The sequence below is a fragment of the Palaemon carinicauda genome, chromosome 31 (assembly GCF_036898095.1).
Source record: "Palaemon carinicauda isolate YSFRI2023 chromosome 31, ASM3689809v2, whole genome shotgun sequence".
Classification (NCBI taxonomy): domain Eukaryota; kingdom Metazoa; phylum Arthropoda; class Malacostraca; order Decapoda; family Palaemonidae; genus Palaemon; species Palaemon carinicauda.
This window is the reverse complement of record NC_090755.1, coordinates 66752116-66768724: the sequence shown is the minus strand read 5'-3', so window position 1 is coordinate 66768724 and position 16609 is coordinate 66752116. Positions and strand designations below refer to the sequence as shown.

At 38.6% G+C, this 16609-nt stretch overlaps 1 protein-coding gene across 1 annotated transcript; it reads right to left on the bottom strand.

Annotated features, from left to right (window-relative positions):
* Positions 1-122: 122 nt before the first annotated feature.
* Positions 123-16136, bottom strand: LOC137624503 (translocon-associated protein subunit gamma). Its single transcript, XM_068355314.1, has 4 exons — positions 15917-16136; positions 7938-8065; positions 927-1018; positions 123-711 (listed from the first exon to the last, which is right to left on the bottom strand). The coding sequence occupies exons 1-4, from the start codon at positions 16041-16043 to the stop codon at positions 513-515; spliced, it is 546 nt and encodes a 181-aa protein (XP_068211415.1). The 5' UTR covers positions 16044-16136; the 3' UTR covers positions 123-512.
* Between the last annotated feature and the right edge of the window lie 473 nt (positions 16137-16609).

Sequence of the window (16609 nt, the reverse complement as noted above, 5' to 3'; positions counted from 1 at the left end):
AATCCAAGCCATTTCTCAGTTATAAATCTATGTATCAACTGACATCTTTCAACCTATTACAGTACATCCAACTGTTGATTCAATTAGAACTGAAAAGGAAAACAGCCAAATAAAACAAGGAAATCACATGAAATTTTATTACAAAAATTTAAAAACATCATAATGCTTTTTATAACCTTACACAATAAATTCCATGCATTCATTAGAGATAACAACTGTCCCAACTAATGTCATGAGGAATGTTGAACTAAATCTCTCTCAAAATCAAATTTTAACAGATGATGTTGAAACATTCAAGGGAAATAAATCACTCATACGTAAGACTGTTGAAGTAGGCTTTTTAGATGATGTACATTACTAACAAAATAAGCTATATCAACATACAGTACTTCGTACTCAAAGAAAAAAGCTAATACGGAGGAATTACTCCGTACATACCCAAAACAATATCTCCACCTTACTAACCCCATAAATAATTTATCTTAAGGGACCAGTAACGTGTAACTCTACTTTTACTGGCTGCTTGTAGAGAAAAGAGCGATGATTCCTGCTGCACCAAGAGTACTGAAGACGTAATTGTAAGCGGGCGCAAGAGAACGGAAGACCAAGAAGGATCCAACTACAACCAACATCAGAAACAAAGCATTGTTGTAGAACAACGAGAAAGTGGTTGCCTCAGATTCTGCAACTTCATTCTTTTTCCACAAAATCCTAGGTAAAAAAAATTAATTATAATTTCAATTCAATTTGTAGAAATTTTTTTTTTTTTAATTTTCCATTGCATTTGTTTATGTACAATTAATTTACCAGAGAGCAAGATGGTCAAAATTTACTTATTTAAAATGTGATTCAGTACTGAAAAATTGCAACTGGAAACTTTATTATTGCAGTTGCACTATACAGCTGAAAGACAACATGCAACATACCTTTCATCCTTTTCCTTCTTGCTCATGCTCTTATTGTTCTGAAGTTTTCTCATGACCTCACGAGATACAGCTTCTTCCACTTTCTGAGCGACCTGAAAATGGGGATTTTTAAAATATACTGCTCAACATTACTGCAAGGCAAAACCAACCTAGCATTGCTTTACCTGCAGTACGTCAAAAATCTTTATTGCAAAACTTATTTTAGAAAAATTACCAAGTAATTTGTGTTTTTCCTAATTAGAATTCAGATAAAAGTGAAAGCACCAACCATCTTCTACTCGCTACAACTAATTTGATTGCAGATGCAACTTCCAGGGGTAGATAATGACAGGTAACAATTGCATAAAGAACTTGGGTTAGTGTGTTTAGGGAAAAATACATTACTTCCATGTTCATACATGAACACAAACCTTCATTCTTTAAATAAGAGACTCGCCCTATGGTAGGGGGAATTGCTCTTTCCAACTGGCTGAGCAACAAAAATGCATGAGTTGAGCATCCTAACACCTCGTGAACCAGTGACTTGAAAGGCTGTGGAAAGCGATCGTAAGATCATCATGATACCTTCTAGGCAAAATATAAGAAATTTATAGGTTTGCAAATATACAGTGTTTACTCACACCAAATCTCCCTCACCTCATAAGGAGAATGAAGACATAAGAAATGTCTTTGGATATAATGGCTACGAGGAGATTACCTGCAGTCGTCGAATAAGTGTTTGTACCACTTGCTAGGGACCTGTATGTTACGTCATGCAGTTAGTGCTCTATGAAGGAACTTTGGCATCTCCATAAATGCTTCACAGAAAGGATCTTTCGGAATACCAGACATGATTTGCACCCATGACATCATGAGCTCTAGGTCACACCCTTCCTTGTTGAGAAAGGGAAGGATTAGTGGCCTGGTCAATTACCTGTCTAATCCAGGAAGAGACATTCTTGGGTCAACTTCCTCTTGACCCCCCCCCCCTGTACTTACAAAAAGGTGTTTCATCCAGGGTCAAGCTCCTTTTGTATACCTCGGCACAATCACAGGACACAAAAACAGCCTATCAGGATAATCGCTTAATTCCCAAAGACTTGAAATCTGAAAGGAAGAAAACCTAAGCTCAGAGACTTTGCAACAAACACTGTGAAAAAGTTTAACAAAACTTGCCTCCATCTCCTCGAATGGGCTATGTTGTAAGAAAGACCATGCAGCTCACTAACCCTCTTCGCAGAAGACAGGGCAGGCAGAAAGATCTTAACTCCTAGAGTTCAGTTAAGGTCAAAGGTTCAATTTAAGAGCTCGTAAAAGCTGCAGTGTCTTTCCATGGTAGTCTTACTTTGAACTGGGGAGGCAAGTTTGCTCAATTCCACTGAAGAGGAAATAGTAACTCTTCAGTTGGTAGATCTGACTCAAGGCCGAGTAACAGCCTTTTACAGCTCACACGGAGCAGCTTTTCCTCCCGGATGTAGTATAAAAATGGAAATGAATGGCTCCAAGGGGAGAGACCCCTCCCACAACACTGATAAAAGATCGCCTTCGTAGCCTAGTAAACTGAGGTTGATGACCTCCTCAGGTAACCATCTATTTTGCTACTGGTCATGAAAACACTCAAGTGAGAAGATGCTGGATTATCTCCCGGCATAAAATTGTAGGGAGCTGTGAAAAATCGGCATTTGAGGTTGATGCAACAGGTCAGAAAGGGAAGGAAACTCCTTCGGAACCTTCGTCAGTAGCCATCAAAGATCAAGGTACCATTCTGCCTGCGGCCATAGAGTCATCAATAGGTTGGTTGCAGATCTTACCCCCTGAGGACTTCAAGATGCAGAAAGGACTGGTGGAACACAAACGTTCAGATTGTCCCACGGATGATGGAAGGCATCCTGGAATACTGCCTGTGGATCCGGTACTGGCGAGCAGTACACCAGAAGCTTCCAGTTGAGAGTCATTGCAAAAAGGTCTATTACTGGAGAACCCCACTTAGTGTGCTATCTGAATATCTGTCTTCCCAAGATGTTATTGCCTGGTATGAACCTGGTTGACAGGATCGTATCGTCCCCTGTCCATTGCAGGATTTCAACAGTTAGCTGTTAAATTTAAGTTCACCACCACGGCTGTGTTGTCACTCATCATTAAAACAAGTGTTGACGAGCATGAAACATCACTCTCAACTCTAGGAAGTTTATACAGGGCATAGCCGATCTGACTTTGACCACAGTCCAGAGGCCATATGCCGTACATTAGTCTCTGCTCCCTTCTTTTGATGCATCAGTGTAGATCTCTGAGGTTTGATTCTTAGACTCCAATGAATTGGGGGGGGGGGGTTCTGCTGTCCCCCACTGGAATGAACATTCAGGAAGAGTCCCTGCCGAGACCAAAAGGTATTCAGTAGCCATTGAAGTGGCAGCATATGAAAGCAAATTTTTAGTACCAGAGGCTGTAACGAGGTCAGGTGACCTTTCAGTTGGAAGAATTTTTGGTTATAGCTTAGTGGCTCACCAAGTCACTTTTGGCAAAGCCTTATAGAAACCCTGCATTTCCTTGAAAATTACTATTGGACATAAGGGGATATAAATAGTGTCAATAAGAATACTGTTAATAGACTAACACAAGTTATGCTATTAATTTTGTCAATTTATGAGTTCTAGGAGTTAGGTAATAAAGTAAAACTTAATTACCCGCTGTCCTTAGATCCAAACACAACTACGGTTGTGAAATTGTCCAGATATTAGGATAATATTCACCGGATATTAGGAACTATAAATTACAGATATGTTTCCACTTGTAAAAATATCCAATTAAGAAATATATGTACTTCACATGTAAAATACACTGCAGCAGTGAATGTTTTTATACTGATAGAATATATTGTGGTATAAAATCAACAGAAATATAGTTGAAAATACCAAATTAAGCGGAATAAGGACTAAGGAAGACTATATTATTATTATTATTATTACTTGCTAAACTACAACCTAACTGGAAAAGCAGGATGCTACAAGCCCGGGGGCTCCAACTGGGAAAATATCCCAGTGAGGAAAGGAAACAGGAAAAATAAAATATTTTAAGAACAGTAACATTATTAAAATAAAAATTTCCTTTATAAACTATAAAAACTTCAACAAAACAAGAAGAGAACTTGAATTGAATAGTACACCTCAGTGTACCCTCAAGCAAGAGAACTCAAAAGACCATGGTACAGAGACAATGCCACTACCCAAGACTAGAGAACACTGGTTTGATATTGAAGTGTGTTTCCTAGAAGAGCTGCCTACCACAGCCAAGAGAGTCCCTTTTAGGAAAGTGGCCACTCAACGATTACAGTGCAGTAGTCGACACCTTGAGAGAAAAATATTAGTTTGGTAATCTCAGTGTAGTTAGGTGTATGAGGACAGAGGAGAATATGTAAAGAATAGGCCAGACTATTGGGTGTACGTGTAGGCAAAGGGAAAATGAACCGTAACGAGAGAGAGAAGGATCCAATGTAGCACTATCTGGCCAAAGGACCCCATAACTCTTTAGCAATAGTATCTCAATGGGTGGCTGGTGCCCTGGCCAACTTACTACCTGAAAAATAAAAATGAAATTCATGCCTATTATAATTTATTAAGTGGTGGTGATGGTGGTTAGTTAGACTGATGGGTGGTGCTTATATCCCAACCACCAGGCAGTTCCCCGAGCAGCCACTTTGACCTTAACCTAGAACTTGCAAGGGGATGGAGGCGTTAAGTGTAACACACAAAAAGTTGGTGAGTGGGTCTCATACCTCACCCACTTAACAGGTCGCCGAGCAACCAATTTGTTCGTAACCTAGAACTTGCAGGGGCATGGAGGCGTTAAGTGCAACACACAAAAAGTTGGTGGATGGTTCTTATACCTCACCCACTTAACAAGTCACCGAGCAGCCACTTTGACCGTAACCTAGAACTTGCAGGGGTCTTGAGACGGGAAGTGTAACAATAAAGGACTTGGGTTTGTAGTTAGATAAATTACTTTCAAAATTCGCAATTTGGTTCCACACAAAAGCAAATCCTTGATTTTTAATTGGGACTTATCCTCGGGAGGCAGAAAGCTCCTATAACCAAACTGGCTGATATTAAAAGCAATGGATTTAAAAACGTCTCTATCCATCCTTCCCCTTGTAAGGAGGAGGGTGGAGATATTTCTACTCTTCAATTGATATACACAGGAAACTTGCTGTTAGTATGCTTACCTTCACCAAATGTCCAAAACAGCCAATAATGGCAGGTCCGTTCAACCAAGAGAGAGGAGAAAGAAGAGAGGAAAAAGGGTATGACATTCTTACCTCTCATCCTACACAGTTTCAACCGCTATCTTATGGGATGCCTCTTATCCGGTGAGCGAGCTAGCCTCTCTACACAACCTGTTAAGCAGATGCCACTGACCTGGGGTTCTAAGTATCCAGGCACTTGGCATATTTCCAAAGATTAAGGCAGTTAAGGTAATCAGACTTTTTCAGACTCCAACCCTTAACACTTTTGCCACCGACAGGTTCTTCATGAAGGCTAGCATTAAATCAATCTCACAGGACAAAGAAGAAAATCATTCTGGGTCTCCACTACAAACTCCGGAACAAAGGCAAAGGCGATCACTTTGTGACATGCGAAAAGGCAAGGATTGGAAAAAGACAGTCTTGAGGGTCAGATCTATGCTTAATGCTTGTCTTAAAGGTTCAAAGCCCATTTTCTGGAAACCTATTAGGAAATGTTTTGTGAGAGCTTCCCATTAACTTCTAAACCTATTGAGTCAAGAATTATTTTTTTTCTCATACACAGAATTTAAGATACATATAAAATTAATAAAAATTATTTATTTTTATTGAACTATTACTGCTGATTATAATACTGTAATAAGCTGGGTATTATGAAAAAGTTTTAATAATGTGTGAATGACTTTCGTAAAACTCTGCCCTCTGTTGCTTCCACATTGCCCAATGGCTTGGCATGCATCCTTCAACTCGTGGGAGCTGGAGAATGGGAAACATTTCTAGTAAAGACGCCCATAAGGAACGAACTTCAATGACAAGACGTGTCCAAGAAGTCGACCAGATGTTCTAATTCATGAAGAAAAGGTACTACCTCCCTTGGCCTGGTTACACTTTTCCCGATGGATAGACTTTCAATGCTGCCTTGTCTGTGAGCATAACCAGGTACTCCATCCTCTGCCTAGACGTGAAACTGGCAAAAAGAAAGAAGTCCTTCTCCATCCAGAAGCAAACAGCTCAAAATGATCCATCTTTCCCTCTCTATACTGAGGGCTTTCCTGAAGCTATGATATGCATTGAATACAGTCATCAGTATCCATTCCAGAGGACTTCCACCTTGCCCAATGGCATCAGCTGGACCTTTCCTACCTTTTCCCATCCTGGAGTAGCCAAGAAGGAAATGAAAGGGCAGAGCATTGTTCACACCCTTTCTAGAAGTTAAAGGGAAAAGCAGGCTGGCCTGGATGCGAGTGTCAGTACTGTACCACCCACGAACCCATGGGGAGGCGAGGTGGTAAGTGGGACAGGCGTTTATACTCATGCTACCAGTACTCCGCCTCGCAATGAAACTAGTACGCACTTTTTCTTCATATGCAAGATCACCACGATTGTTCATACAGAGTAAGGACATCTTCCGACAAGATGCCTAGTTCCAGCAGATAGTAAGGTTGAAGATATAGGCTGGAAGGGGACAGAGGACATGTACATTTCTTCATCAAGCCAGAAGTCAAAGTTGAAGATTTCCTGGCTGGTGGTGACGAAGTCACAGGAGGAGAGGATTGAGTCTTCTCCTACATCAGACAGAACTTGTCAATAGTTGTCTTGTTTCATGATTTTTCAGCAAGTGGAACAGCAGAAGAGAAAGCACAGCAGGTTCCAGCCGCTGCTAACACCCTCAGTAACTTTACTTCACTATGGATCACCATTAATGCCTAAAGAGGGCCACAACCTACTGAAATTAAAATCCTTACAAACATAGTCAAGACGTCAAAGGCATGCTTTCAAGGAGGGGGCAAGGGGGAATAAGTCGCTAGGGAAATGTGATACTCCTACTTCTGAAGCCTGGCCGGAGGGCATATCAGGAGCTCTATTCTTCAGTTTCCTCAATCAGGAACAGCATTTCTAGTACCAGAGGAGCTTACGAGCTTCTTCAGAAACAGTTCAAAAGTAATTATTACCTCTGTTGTCTCTCTTAAGACTACCTTCTCCTTCGACTATTCTTGGACCACTGCAGAGGCCAGACCTACACTTGTCACAGGGGGATAGCTGCAACTAGTCACGCCCCCTACACGAAGGAGAGACAGATGGGGATCCATAGTAGTCAGTCTCACAAATCTACCACACTTGTGGCCAGGCTTACCAGGCCAGACCTGCACTTAACCACATTAAATCTCCATTATAAGCACACAACAACAGCAAACAAACTTCGGAAAAGCTAAAGCAGAAAAAATATTAAATAAGTCAAGACACAGAATACATCAGTAATACTTGGCGGCTGAAGTCAAAGAGGATGCTAGTGTCGCACAGAGGCTTATCCACCAGTAACTACATTTTAACCGCCAAGATCCAGTGTTCACCAAAATCATACTCCGATTAAAGGATAATGGCTCATATTAGTATAGGCACAAAAAAAAAAAAAAAAGAATTTTGCATTGTCCCTTAGACTAGAGGTGTAAAATGTTGAAAATGGGGAAATTGTGCGAGCATAAATTGTAAATGAAAGGTCACACTCAGGTCAGCCTAGGAGGGTATTCAGATAAAACATGATAAAAATGTCCATCAAACTAAGGCATAACTAAACTTATGAAGAATTTCCAGGACTAAATACCTTATTATGCCATGGAATGAAAAATTAAAATTTACCAACCTATTTCAATATTTTCTAATAAATGGCACATTTCACAGGAGACATTAGAAGTTATCATATAGAATTACCCTTATCTTGCAGACCATAAGCTTAGGATATCAACTTTATAAGTACTGTACACAAAAATAAAGTTTGTAATGCTTAAAGATCTTACCTTGTGCTTTAAAACAAACTTGGTGTTCATGTATGCCATGGCAACTAAATAGGTAGCAATTGCAGTGACAAGGACAAAGAGGACAGCTGATGACAGGGGTTCCATCATATGTATGCGCCAATACAACCCTAAGGGAGAATTCACACAAAGTTCAATAAAAATCCAAGTTCTCAAGACATTATATACTAGTATTTACTGAACAGTACATATATTACTGACTATACTGTAAAAAGCATTATTCATGCAGAAATAGAGATGAGAAAATATTTCTAATTCCAGCTCTTACAACTACTGTAAAATGAAATAAACCTAGCCTGACAAGATCAGTAAAGAAAAATATTCATAAAATTAACGACATCAAATTAATCATACAATAGTAAGCTGTCCTTTTCTTTGGGCAACATGGAATAATTCACAGTTCCAAGATTTAAGAAAATATAGCTGGTTCAACATTAAAAGAAATGTTATGTAATGATAATGCATTGGCAAAAGTTAGCAAAAAGTGAAAAGTATGGCTATCAGCCATAGCCAGAGAAGTTTTTACATTTACTGTATTTAAATATTGATAATGTAATTCAGAAGCAATAAACTACTGTACTCAAAGAAACTCTACCACTCAAACATTTGTAAGGTAGCAATTAAAATTATCAAAATACTTAATTTTGCCGTTACAATAGTTAATTTAACAGACGGGCAGTGCTTTTCCAGGATAAGAGACTAAAACTAAAAAATTTGCGGGTATAGACTGACATAGAAAGACAGAAAACAGATGCGGACCTTGTCTTGCAGTGGACTAACAACAGCTAATAATGATATGTGTTCAATACTGTAATTAATATGTGCAGTTACCATAGATTTATAGCTATTTGTACTGAACTTTTGGTATACTACACTGTACTTCCCATCTCGCACTTTCACAAACCACTAAAGAATATGTTGAAAAGAATATAAAAGTACATAGAACAATATGCATAAAGTACACCACTGAGAATTATCACAAATGATATTAGAAAAAAAAAAACCTTTCAATGGAAGGGTCCTTAAATATCTCTCGACATAAGAACTTGAGCAATACATATTCCCTGAATAGAAACCTATTATTGTTTCACATCTAAAACTGAATTAAAATACTCGACAAAAATTATATTATTTATACCCCCCCCCAAAAAAAATCATCCAGGTGCTCTGAACAGAGTAATTGTTCCATCTGGTGTGACAAACTTATCAGTTAAAGCTTGCTGCTTTGATTTTTTTTTCTTTTCAAGGGCAACTTAATGAATATGCAAGGTGCCATGCATTCAAACCATTAGATCAGCATTCAGCAGCACTGTAGGCTAACTTAATTGAAATTATGAACCTGTTGCATGCCATTGGTGACTGCCTTGGCTACTGAAATTTTATCACATCGTAACTATTAAATGTCACAAACTTTAAAGATATATTTGTTTTTTCCAAGCTATAGAAACCTTTGTCCTTTAATTTGAGCATAATTTCAGTGTAGTTTAGAATTTGGCTGTTATGATTTAAACGCGGTGTTGGTGGTTACTGGTCGGTGGCGGGGAAGCCCCAGCCCTACCAGCACACTGGGTAGCCCCTTTGATTTTATCTAGACCATGCAGGGTGGATGAGGCAGGAAGTATAGCATAACCCTTTTACCCCCAGGCTATTTGGAAATTTCCAACCTTTAACCCCGCGGGGTTATTTTTTTTTAAGCACATTTTGCAGTATATTTTTTTTTAAATTGCTCTAACAGCCTTAATTTTTGTCATAGAGAGGTCAGGTTGGTCTCATACTCTTGGAAAATGCCTGAAGTTTCTCAAAAAAATTATTAAAAATATGCAAAAAAAAAAAAAAAATTCTTAAATAGCAGTTTTTTGCAAGGACGTACCGGTACGTCCTTGGGGGTAAAGGGATGAGTTTTGTGAAACGTACCAGTACGTCCTTTGGGGGTAAAAGGGTTAAAGGACTTTCTTTCAAAATTCTGGGATTTGTATCTACTGTATATGATACAAGCGTAAGTCCTTTAATAGATGTATCCTTAGGGGGGAAGAAGTCATCACCAAACTGGCTGGCTAAAATCCCTGGATGTCTAGCTAATCAGACCTCTTGAGAGCACAGTGATGACTCGAATCCACTTCCTATGGCACTATTTGTAGACTATAGGCTAGGTACTGTCAAATGACAGGAGGTCATGGAAGAAATTGTATCCTTGCAGGATAGAGTACAGTAACTGTAATGTAAGGCAATTAATTGTAAACTACTTGGTTTACATTACTATCCATCTTTCCCCTTGTTAGAGGGATGGGGGAATGAATAAACTACTGTCCTTGTATTTGTAATTATAATAGAAAAGCTACAAGTAGTAAGATTTCCAGCAGCAACAGCTGCTCCAGAGACAACAGAGCAACTGCAGCACCCAATTAAGGGAACAAGAGAGGAAGAAAGGCCAGACATTCTCTCACTCCCTAGATTGATGGTGCTCCAGCTATCTTAGATGTGCTGCTTCTTGACCTGTGAGGAAGCTAGGTTTCCTACAATACCTGATGAGCAGCTACCACAGGTCCTATGGTAAAGGTATCCAGTGACATGTGGATGTATTCCCATACTTAGTAGTCCTCTCCGGACAACTACTGTACTGCCACGTATTTGTACTTTGATGTATCCTTCCACGCAGAAATCTGCAAGTTGACTTTTGCAATTGAACTGGCTACAAACTTGGACCAAGGTAGCTCATTTTGTGGTCTATTGGCTCTCAGAGTGCGGCATAGAACGTAAATAGCCGCGTCCCTCCCCTTGAGAGAAGAGTAAGGAGCCTTGCCTTCCTGCATATCAGTTAGCCTTTGGGGGTAGCTTGCCTACAGAACCATCAGATTTTTAATCAGCATCCATCTCTATCCCCTAACCCAGTCGAGTTTGAGATGGGACGCTGTCATGATCGGTTTGATCCACAGACTAACAAAACCTAGGAGGTTCGACTTATGCCCCATGAATTGTGAGAGAAGCTGCTGCAGAATTGCACCTGATTCTGAGCCTTACCAGTGAAGGACAAAATTATGCTGGTATCCTTCCACTCCTTACTCTCAGAGACTTTGCAAGGCTTGAACCAGGATGAACTTCAGTCGAAAGACTTCTGAGTAACGAGCCCACAAGAACACCTCGATTAGCAACAGCTTGTAATAGTTGGTGAACAAAACTTCCCTCTGAGATCTTGATCCTGTGGGTATTGAGGTGACAGGTGTCCGTCCCACAGAGGAGGCGACGGTGACCTGCTGCTTCTTACGGTGCCTTGGGTTCAGGTTAATGGGAGAGTCCTCCCTGTTTCCAGGTGGAACTGGCTCCTGAGGGGAATGGGCACGGCCTTACGAACACGAGCAACTCTGTTCTTTCCAGCACAGTGAAGCTAGAGCTAGAGGGAACCTCAGAGACTTATGAGGACACGTACTTCCCAAGGATTTGAAAAGTCTGTAACAGGTTGGTATCCATGGCATGATCTCTTAAAGCAAACATGCTAACAGAGGCTGCTTTGAAAATTTCCTACAAGTGACTCCTTGGAGACTGCTGTAGGCTCGCAAGTGGGCTGCGAAGTCTGAAAAGGAGCAGGCGCTATCCCTTTGGCGAGACTAGCTCTACTGATTGCAAGTAAGCACGAACAGGGAAGAGGGCACATAGCAGTAGACGTGTAAGCATGTGGCTGTTTTGCGAACTCTTCCTGAGCAAGTAAGGACTGCTTAAGGGGTTGAACGTGCGCATGAGGCACAGGTGGACAAGCCTGGTGTGCGAGCAGACCAAGCCAGGTGAGCGTGACAGTGATCACACCTGGTGAGCACACAAGGGCACTGGAGAGCCTCTGAATCTTGAATGCGTGCGCATGTCGGATGATAACTAGAGATCATTCGGAAGGGCTAGTTCACACAAGCGACATGTAAAATTGAGGCTTCCGAGCTACCAGGGGAGATGTGCTCCCAAATAAGGACAACCTCTCGCACTTATGAGGGCATTTGCTGAAGATTACCAAAGGGACGGCAGGCACAGAATGATGAGGGTCGCGTTTGCCAAAGAGGTGAGCGTGCTGGGGGTACGCTTATCTGAGCACAACCCCCGGGACCCAACTCCTGGTAAACATAAAAAGAAGCAGCAGCATAGGTGAGAAAAGTCCAACTTTAGATAAAAGTGTAAGTGCATGATTAGCAAAGCAGCTACCAGGGGGGGTTACCTGCAATTTAATTTGAGATCCAACTGACAGGGAAGTAATCTCATTTACACAAACTATATAATTTTCCTACCCGCTTTCTTGTTTCACCCATTTATGACCATGAATACTGGGGCAAACTACCTGTTAATGAGTATTCCTAACCCATTATATACAATGGATCACAGTGGGAAACATATTTTGGGTGGGGAAACACGAAAAATATGACATGTAATGGTCAGAAATGCTTAATAAACATGAGATAACCAGTTATTATTATTATTAATGCAAGCTAAGCTATAACCCTAGCTAGTAAAGCAAGATGCTATAAGCTCAGGGGTCCAACAGGGAAAAATACTCCACTGAGGATAGGAAACAAGGAAATAAACTACAAGAGAAGTTAATAAACAATCAAAATAAAATATTCTAAGAACAGTAACAACATTAAATTAGATCTTTCATATATAAACCATAAAAGCTTGAAAAAACAATAGGAAGAGAAATAAGATAGAACAGCATTCCCAAGTGTATCCTCTAGCAAGAGAACTCTAATCCAAGACAATGGAAGGCCAAGGTACAGAAGCTATGGCACTACCCAACACTAGAGAACAATGATTTGATTTTGGAGTGTCCTCCTAGAAGAGCTAAGCGTATTTAGGCGTTAATATCATTTATACAAACTTTCAGGGGTGAATATATGACTTAAAGGAGCAAGTTGTAGCTTCGCACTCCAACATCTGTTCAAACATGGACTTGGCTTCCATTTCCAATGATCACACTGAATATATCAAACACATTTCTACCTTAAACTTTTATTATTAATATGATAAATTAATCAAGTTATGATTATATTGCATATTCCAATATTATTATTACTTGGATAGTAATAATAATAATAATAATAAATAAGAGGTTTAGAATACTGTGTAAAATGTCAGAACTTTATTCTGTTCAAAGAAGTAACTTACGACAGAAGCACCAAATATCAGTGTTTTTCTGAACTACCGGGTGAAAGGAGACTTCTGTGATATGTGCCACAACAAAAGAAGCTAAAGATATTTTTAAAAAATAAAATCTGGGTAAATGATACTTTCATTTCTAACCAAAAACATGACCCATATATTTTTCCTACTTGCTATCTTATGTTTTATGCATTTCTGACCATGATTATTAGGGCAAACCATCTGTTAATGAGTTTTTGGACCCCCATATATACGATAATTATGGGAGATTACAATGGGAAACAGGGGAAATGCCAAAAACTAGTGATTTGCACCAATAATAATGGTCAGTAATCCAAAATAAACACAAGATAACCAGTTGGAAAAGTATATGACTCCTGTAAGTGGCTGAAAATGAAAATATCATAATTATCTATGATTCACTTCAAGTCCTTATACTGGTATTTCCTTCCTCAAATATTCTGGAAAGTGGTATACGTTGAGCTGCGCACGCAAGCATTGTGGGTAATTATTTCAGAATTATTTTTTACTTTCACATGAGAAATTATAGCTATACACTGAACAAAGACATAGATGAAATTACACTAAATTTTGAAATAGATTCTACTTCCTCTTGAAGATGCCTTTATATGATGGTAATCCAGTTTAAACTGAAGGGGAGGGTGGGAAAAAAAATGGCTATTGTAGAACATCATCCAGGAACTTGGGCATAATTATTTGGAAGCTCATAACTGGTTAAAAAAGCCAGATAACGATTACATCATACAAAAATCAAAACAGCTGGCAAGGGCGAGTGCAAGCTACGTCTGAGCAATAACTCACTATCAGTCTCCCAAATGTAAACAATGTGGGGTAATTCTATACAATAATTTGGCGTACCAGCAAGCAACTGAATATGCTCAATTAAAGTGTTGGTAATTCTATGCAATAGCTTTGCCAGCAAGATATCAAATTTAAGTACTTTCACTAAAAAGAGGAAAGCCCAAGGTTTTATTTGATATATAAATCTAAGCAGCGCTAGGTCTAGAAGTGGTTTAAAAATTAATATTAAATTTGACCTGCCTTAAAAAAAACTAAGTTCCTCGACTTCGTAACTCTCTCAAATTCCTCTTCAGACTGAGCTCTTGTTCATTCGTTTGTACGTTAAAAACATTGATTATGTAATTATTACATCATCGATTGTATTCCAAGTAGCAAGACGTCAACCAAACGTTACAGTTTTTAACCAATGATCATTATCCACATTTTACTTGGGACTAGCTTTTTAACAAAACTAGAATCACGTGACTTGAATACCCAATCAGGTGACAGTTTTACTAGGAAACTAACACTCTTCGACACTTTCTACACAATTTCCACAGCTAATTTTTCAATCTTTTAGAGACATGAAGTCGTGTGAACCTTCAACTTCTAGTGTGGTTTCTTATTTAGGCTACCATTGACAAAATTCTGTGGATTTCTCCCAAATTCTTGTCTCAATTGTTATTTAAATTATAAAGATCTTTCCTATTATTGTGGTAACATCGAAAGAATAATAAAATACTTTCAAGATCATGGTATTATTAAAAAGTGAAAGTGACACTATTTGCCCCACCTGCGGTTGTAAGTGCCAACTTGACACTAAAAAAAAGGCAATTTGGTGTGACATAAGGGATGTTGTATTGAAAAACAAGTGAAAAAAATGTGTATTTACATATCCATTTTTAAGGGAACTTGGTTAGAAAAGTCTCATTTAGATACACAATCTATTTTGTTACATGTATATAATTATAATGGTATTAAATTTAGTTATAAATTTGTTAAAAAAATTAAGAATTTCTCACAAAACTATATATAATTGGTGCTCATTCGTTTGTGAGGTTATTGTCATTGAGCACTGAGTTGGAAAGATGCAGCTCGCCTTTACCCTCGAACCTAAGTAGGTACACAAAGGGTTTGAGGCTCTTTTATTTAATATGGCTGTATTTAGGGGGGGGTCACAGGCCCACCCCCTACTACGTAATGATACGGCTTCTAGTTAGGTTAGGTTAGGTGGTTTGGTTAGATTAGCTGGTGGCCTTGTTTATTACTAATTCTACATGTGCCATTATTCGTATGATAAAACAGATTCTTTAATTCATTCCCCATCCAAAAAACCCCGGTTTCCCACCGAGGGTCCCCCAAGATTGGAAAGGTTAACAAATAAGAGTAAAAATAGTTCCTGCACAAAAAAAAAAAAAAAAAGGTCAGCTATAGATAAAGCACTAAGTAATTCATCAGCGAAAAATAAATATCAAAATTATTAGTGGCAGACCTATTGTATAGAATTACCCAATGTGGCTATGGTAAGAATTAGCCTTCACATTTTAATCAACAACCCTTTAAGTTGTTATTCCCAATATTAAAGATATAGAGAAAATACAAAACTAGCCAGCACTCGTTCATTTCTTATTGCGAATTCAGTTTCGTTAGTAATTAGAGTATGTATATACCAAGTGTATATGCACAGATTTATTCAATTGCGAGTTTCGATGTCTTATTAATGCACTGTTCTATAAACCACAAGTTACTCAGGCAAGATCTTCTCTGTTAAGAAATGGGATAACTTTTATTCCATTATAAGTCGGGTAACTAGGGCTATACTTTCATGATAAGCATACTAGTATGGAGGTACATCATGAAAGCTAAGTTTAAACCTGGAAAACCCAACCAAACACATAGCCGGTCATATAAAAATTATAGTTTAGCTTTACAATTATTGTAAAAAGGCTAACAGACACAAGGTTAATTGTAAATCATAGGGTTATGCATCGCAATGTAAAGACGACTGCCTAAGCTGGGCTACTCACATATGGGTATAGCAGAGACGATCAAAGCGTTGAAATGGAAGATTATTAAACTCTTTTTGGACACATTGCGACTGAAATCCTGCAGAAGTAATTCTTCCTCCTTCGTGAGTTTAGTCTTGTTCGTCATTTTGTGATATACTGAGTTACGACGAGTTCGAAGTGGATTGAGTGGTTCGGCTGACTGTCACTTGCTATATGACACCGGTTGAAAGGGAAAACAAACGTCGTTCCAGGATTATTCGAAAGTAAGGATAACTTAAAATTATATGCAAATCAATGTCAGCATTTTATATAATTTATCATAATAAATGTATTTTTATGTATTTGTATTATATATGGCCTCGTTGTTCACTAATTTCTTTTATAGTATTCATATAGTTATTTTTTAAAAGATTTTGCTTTACTTTAAAATACTCGCATCGCCAGCATGGAGCTCCAGCTGGATCATGGTGACCAACCGGTGCAGGTGACGTGTGGTATGACAAGATGCGAATAAATTTTGATATAAGTTTGCTTTCAAAATATTCTACGTGTGTAACTAATTTTAAACTTAAATAAACATAGAAAATGCGATATAAAATCTAAACAAGAAATATATCTATAAAGTCAGTTGTTATAATTAAAAACTACACAAAGTTTGCTATCTTGGTTATTGTAAATACTGTCATCTGCACATCTCCTTAAATGAACATT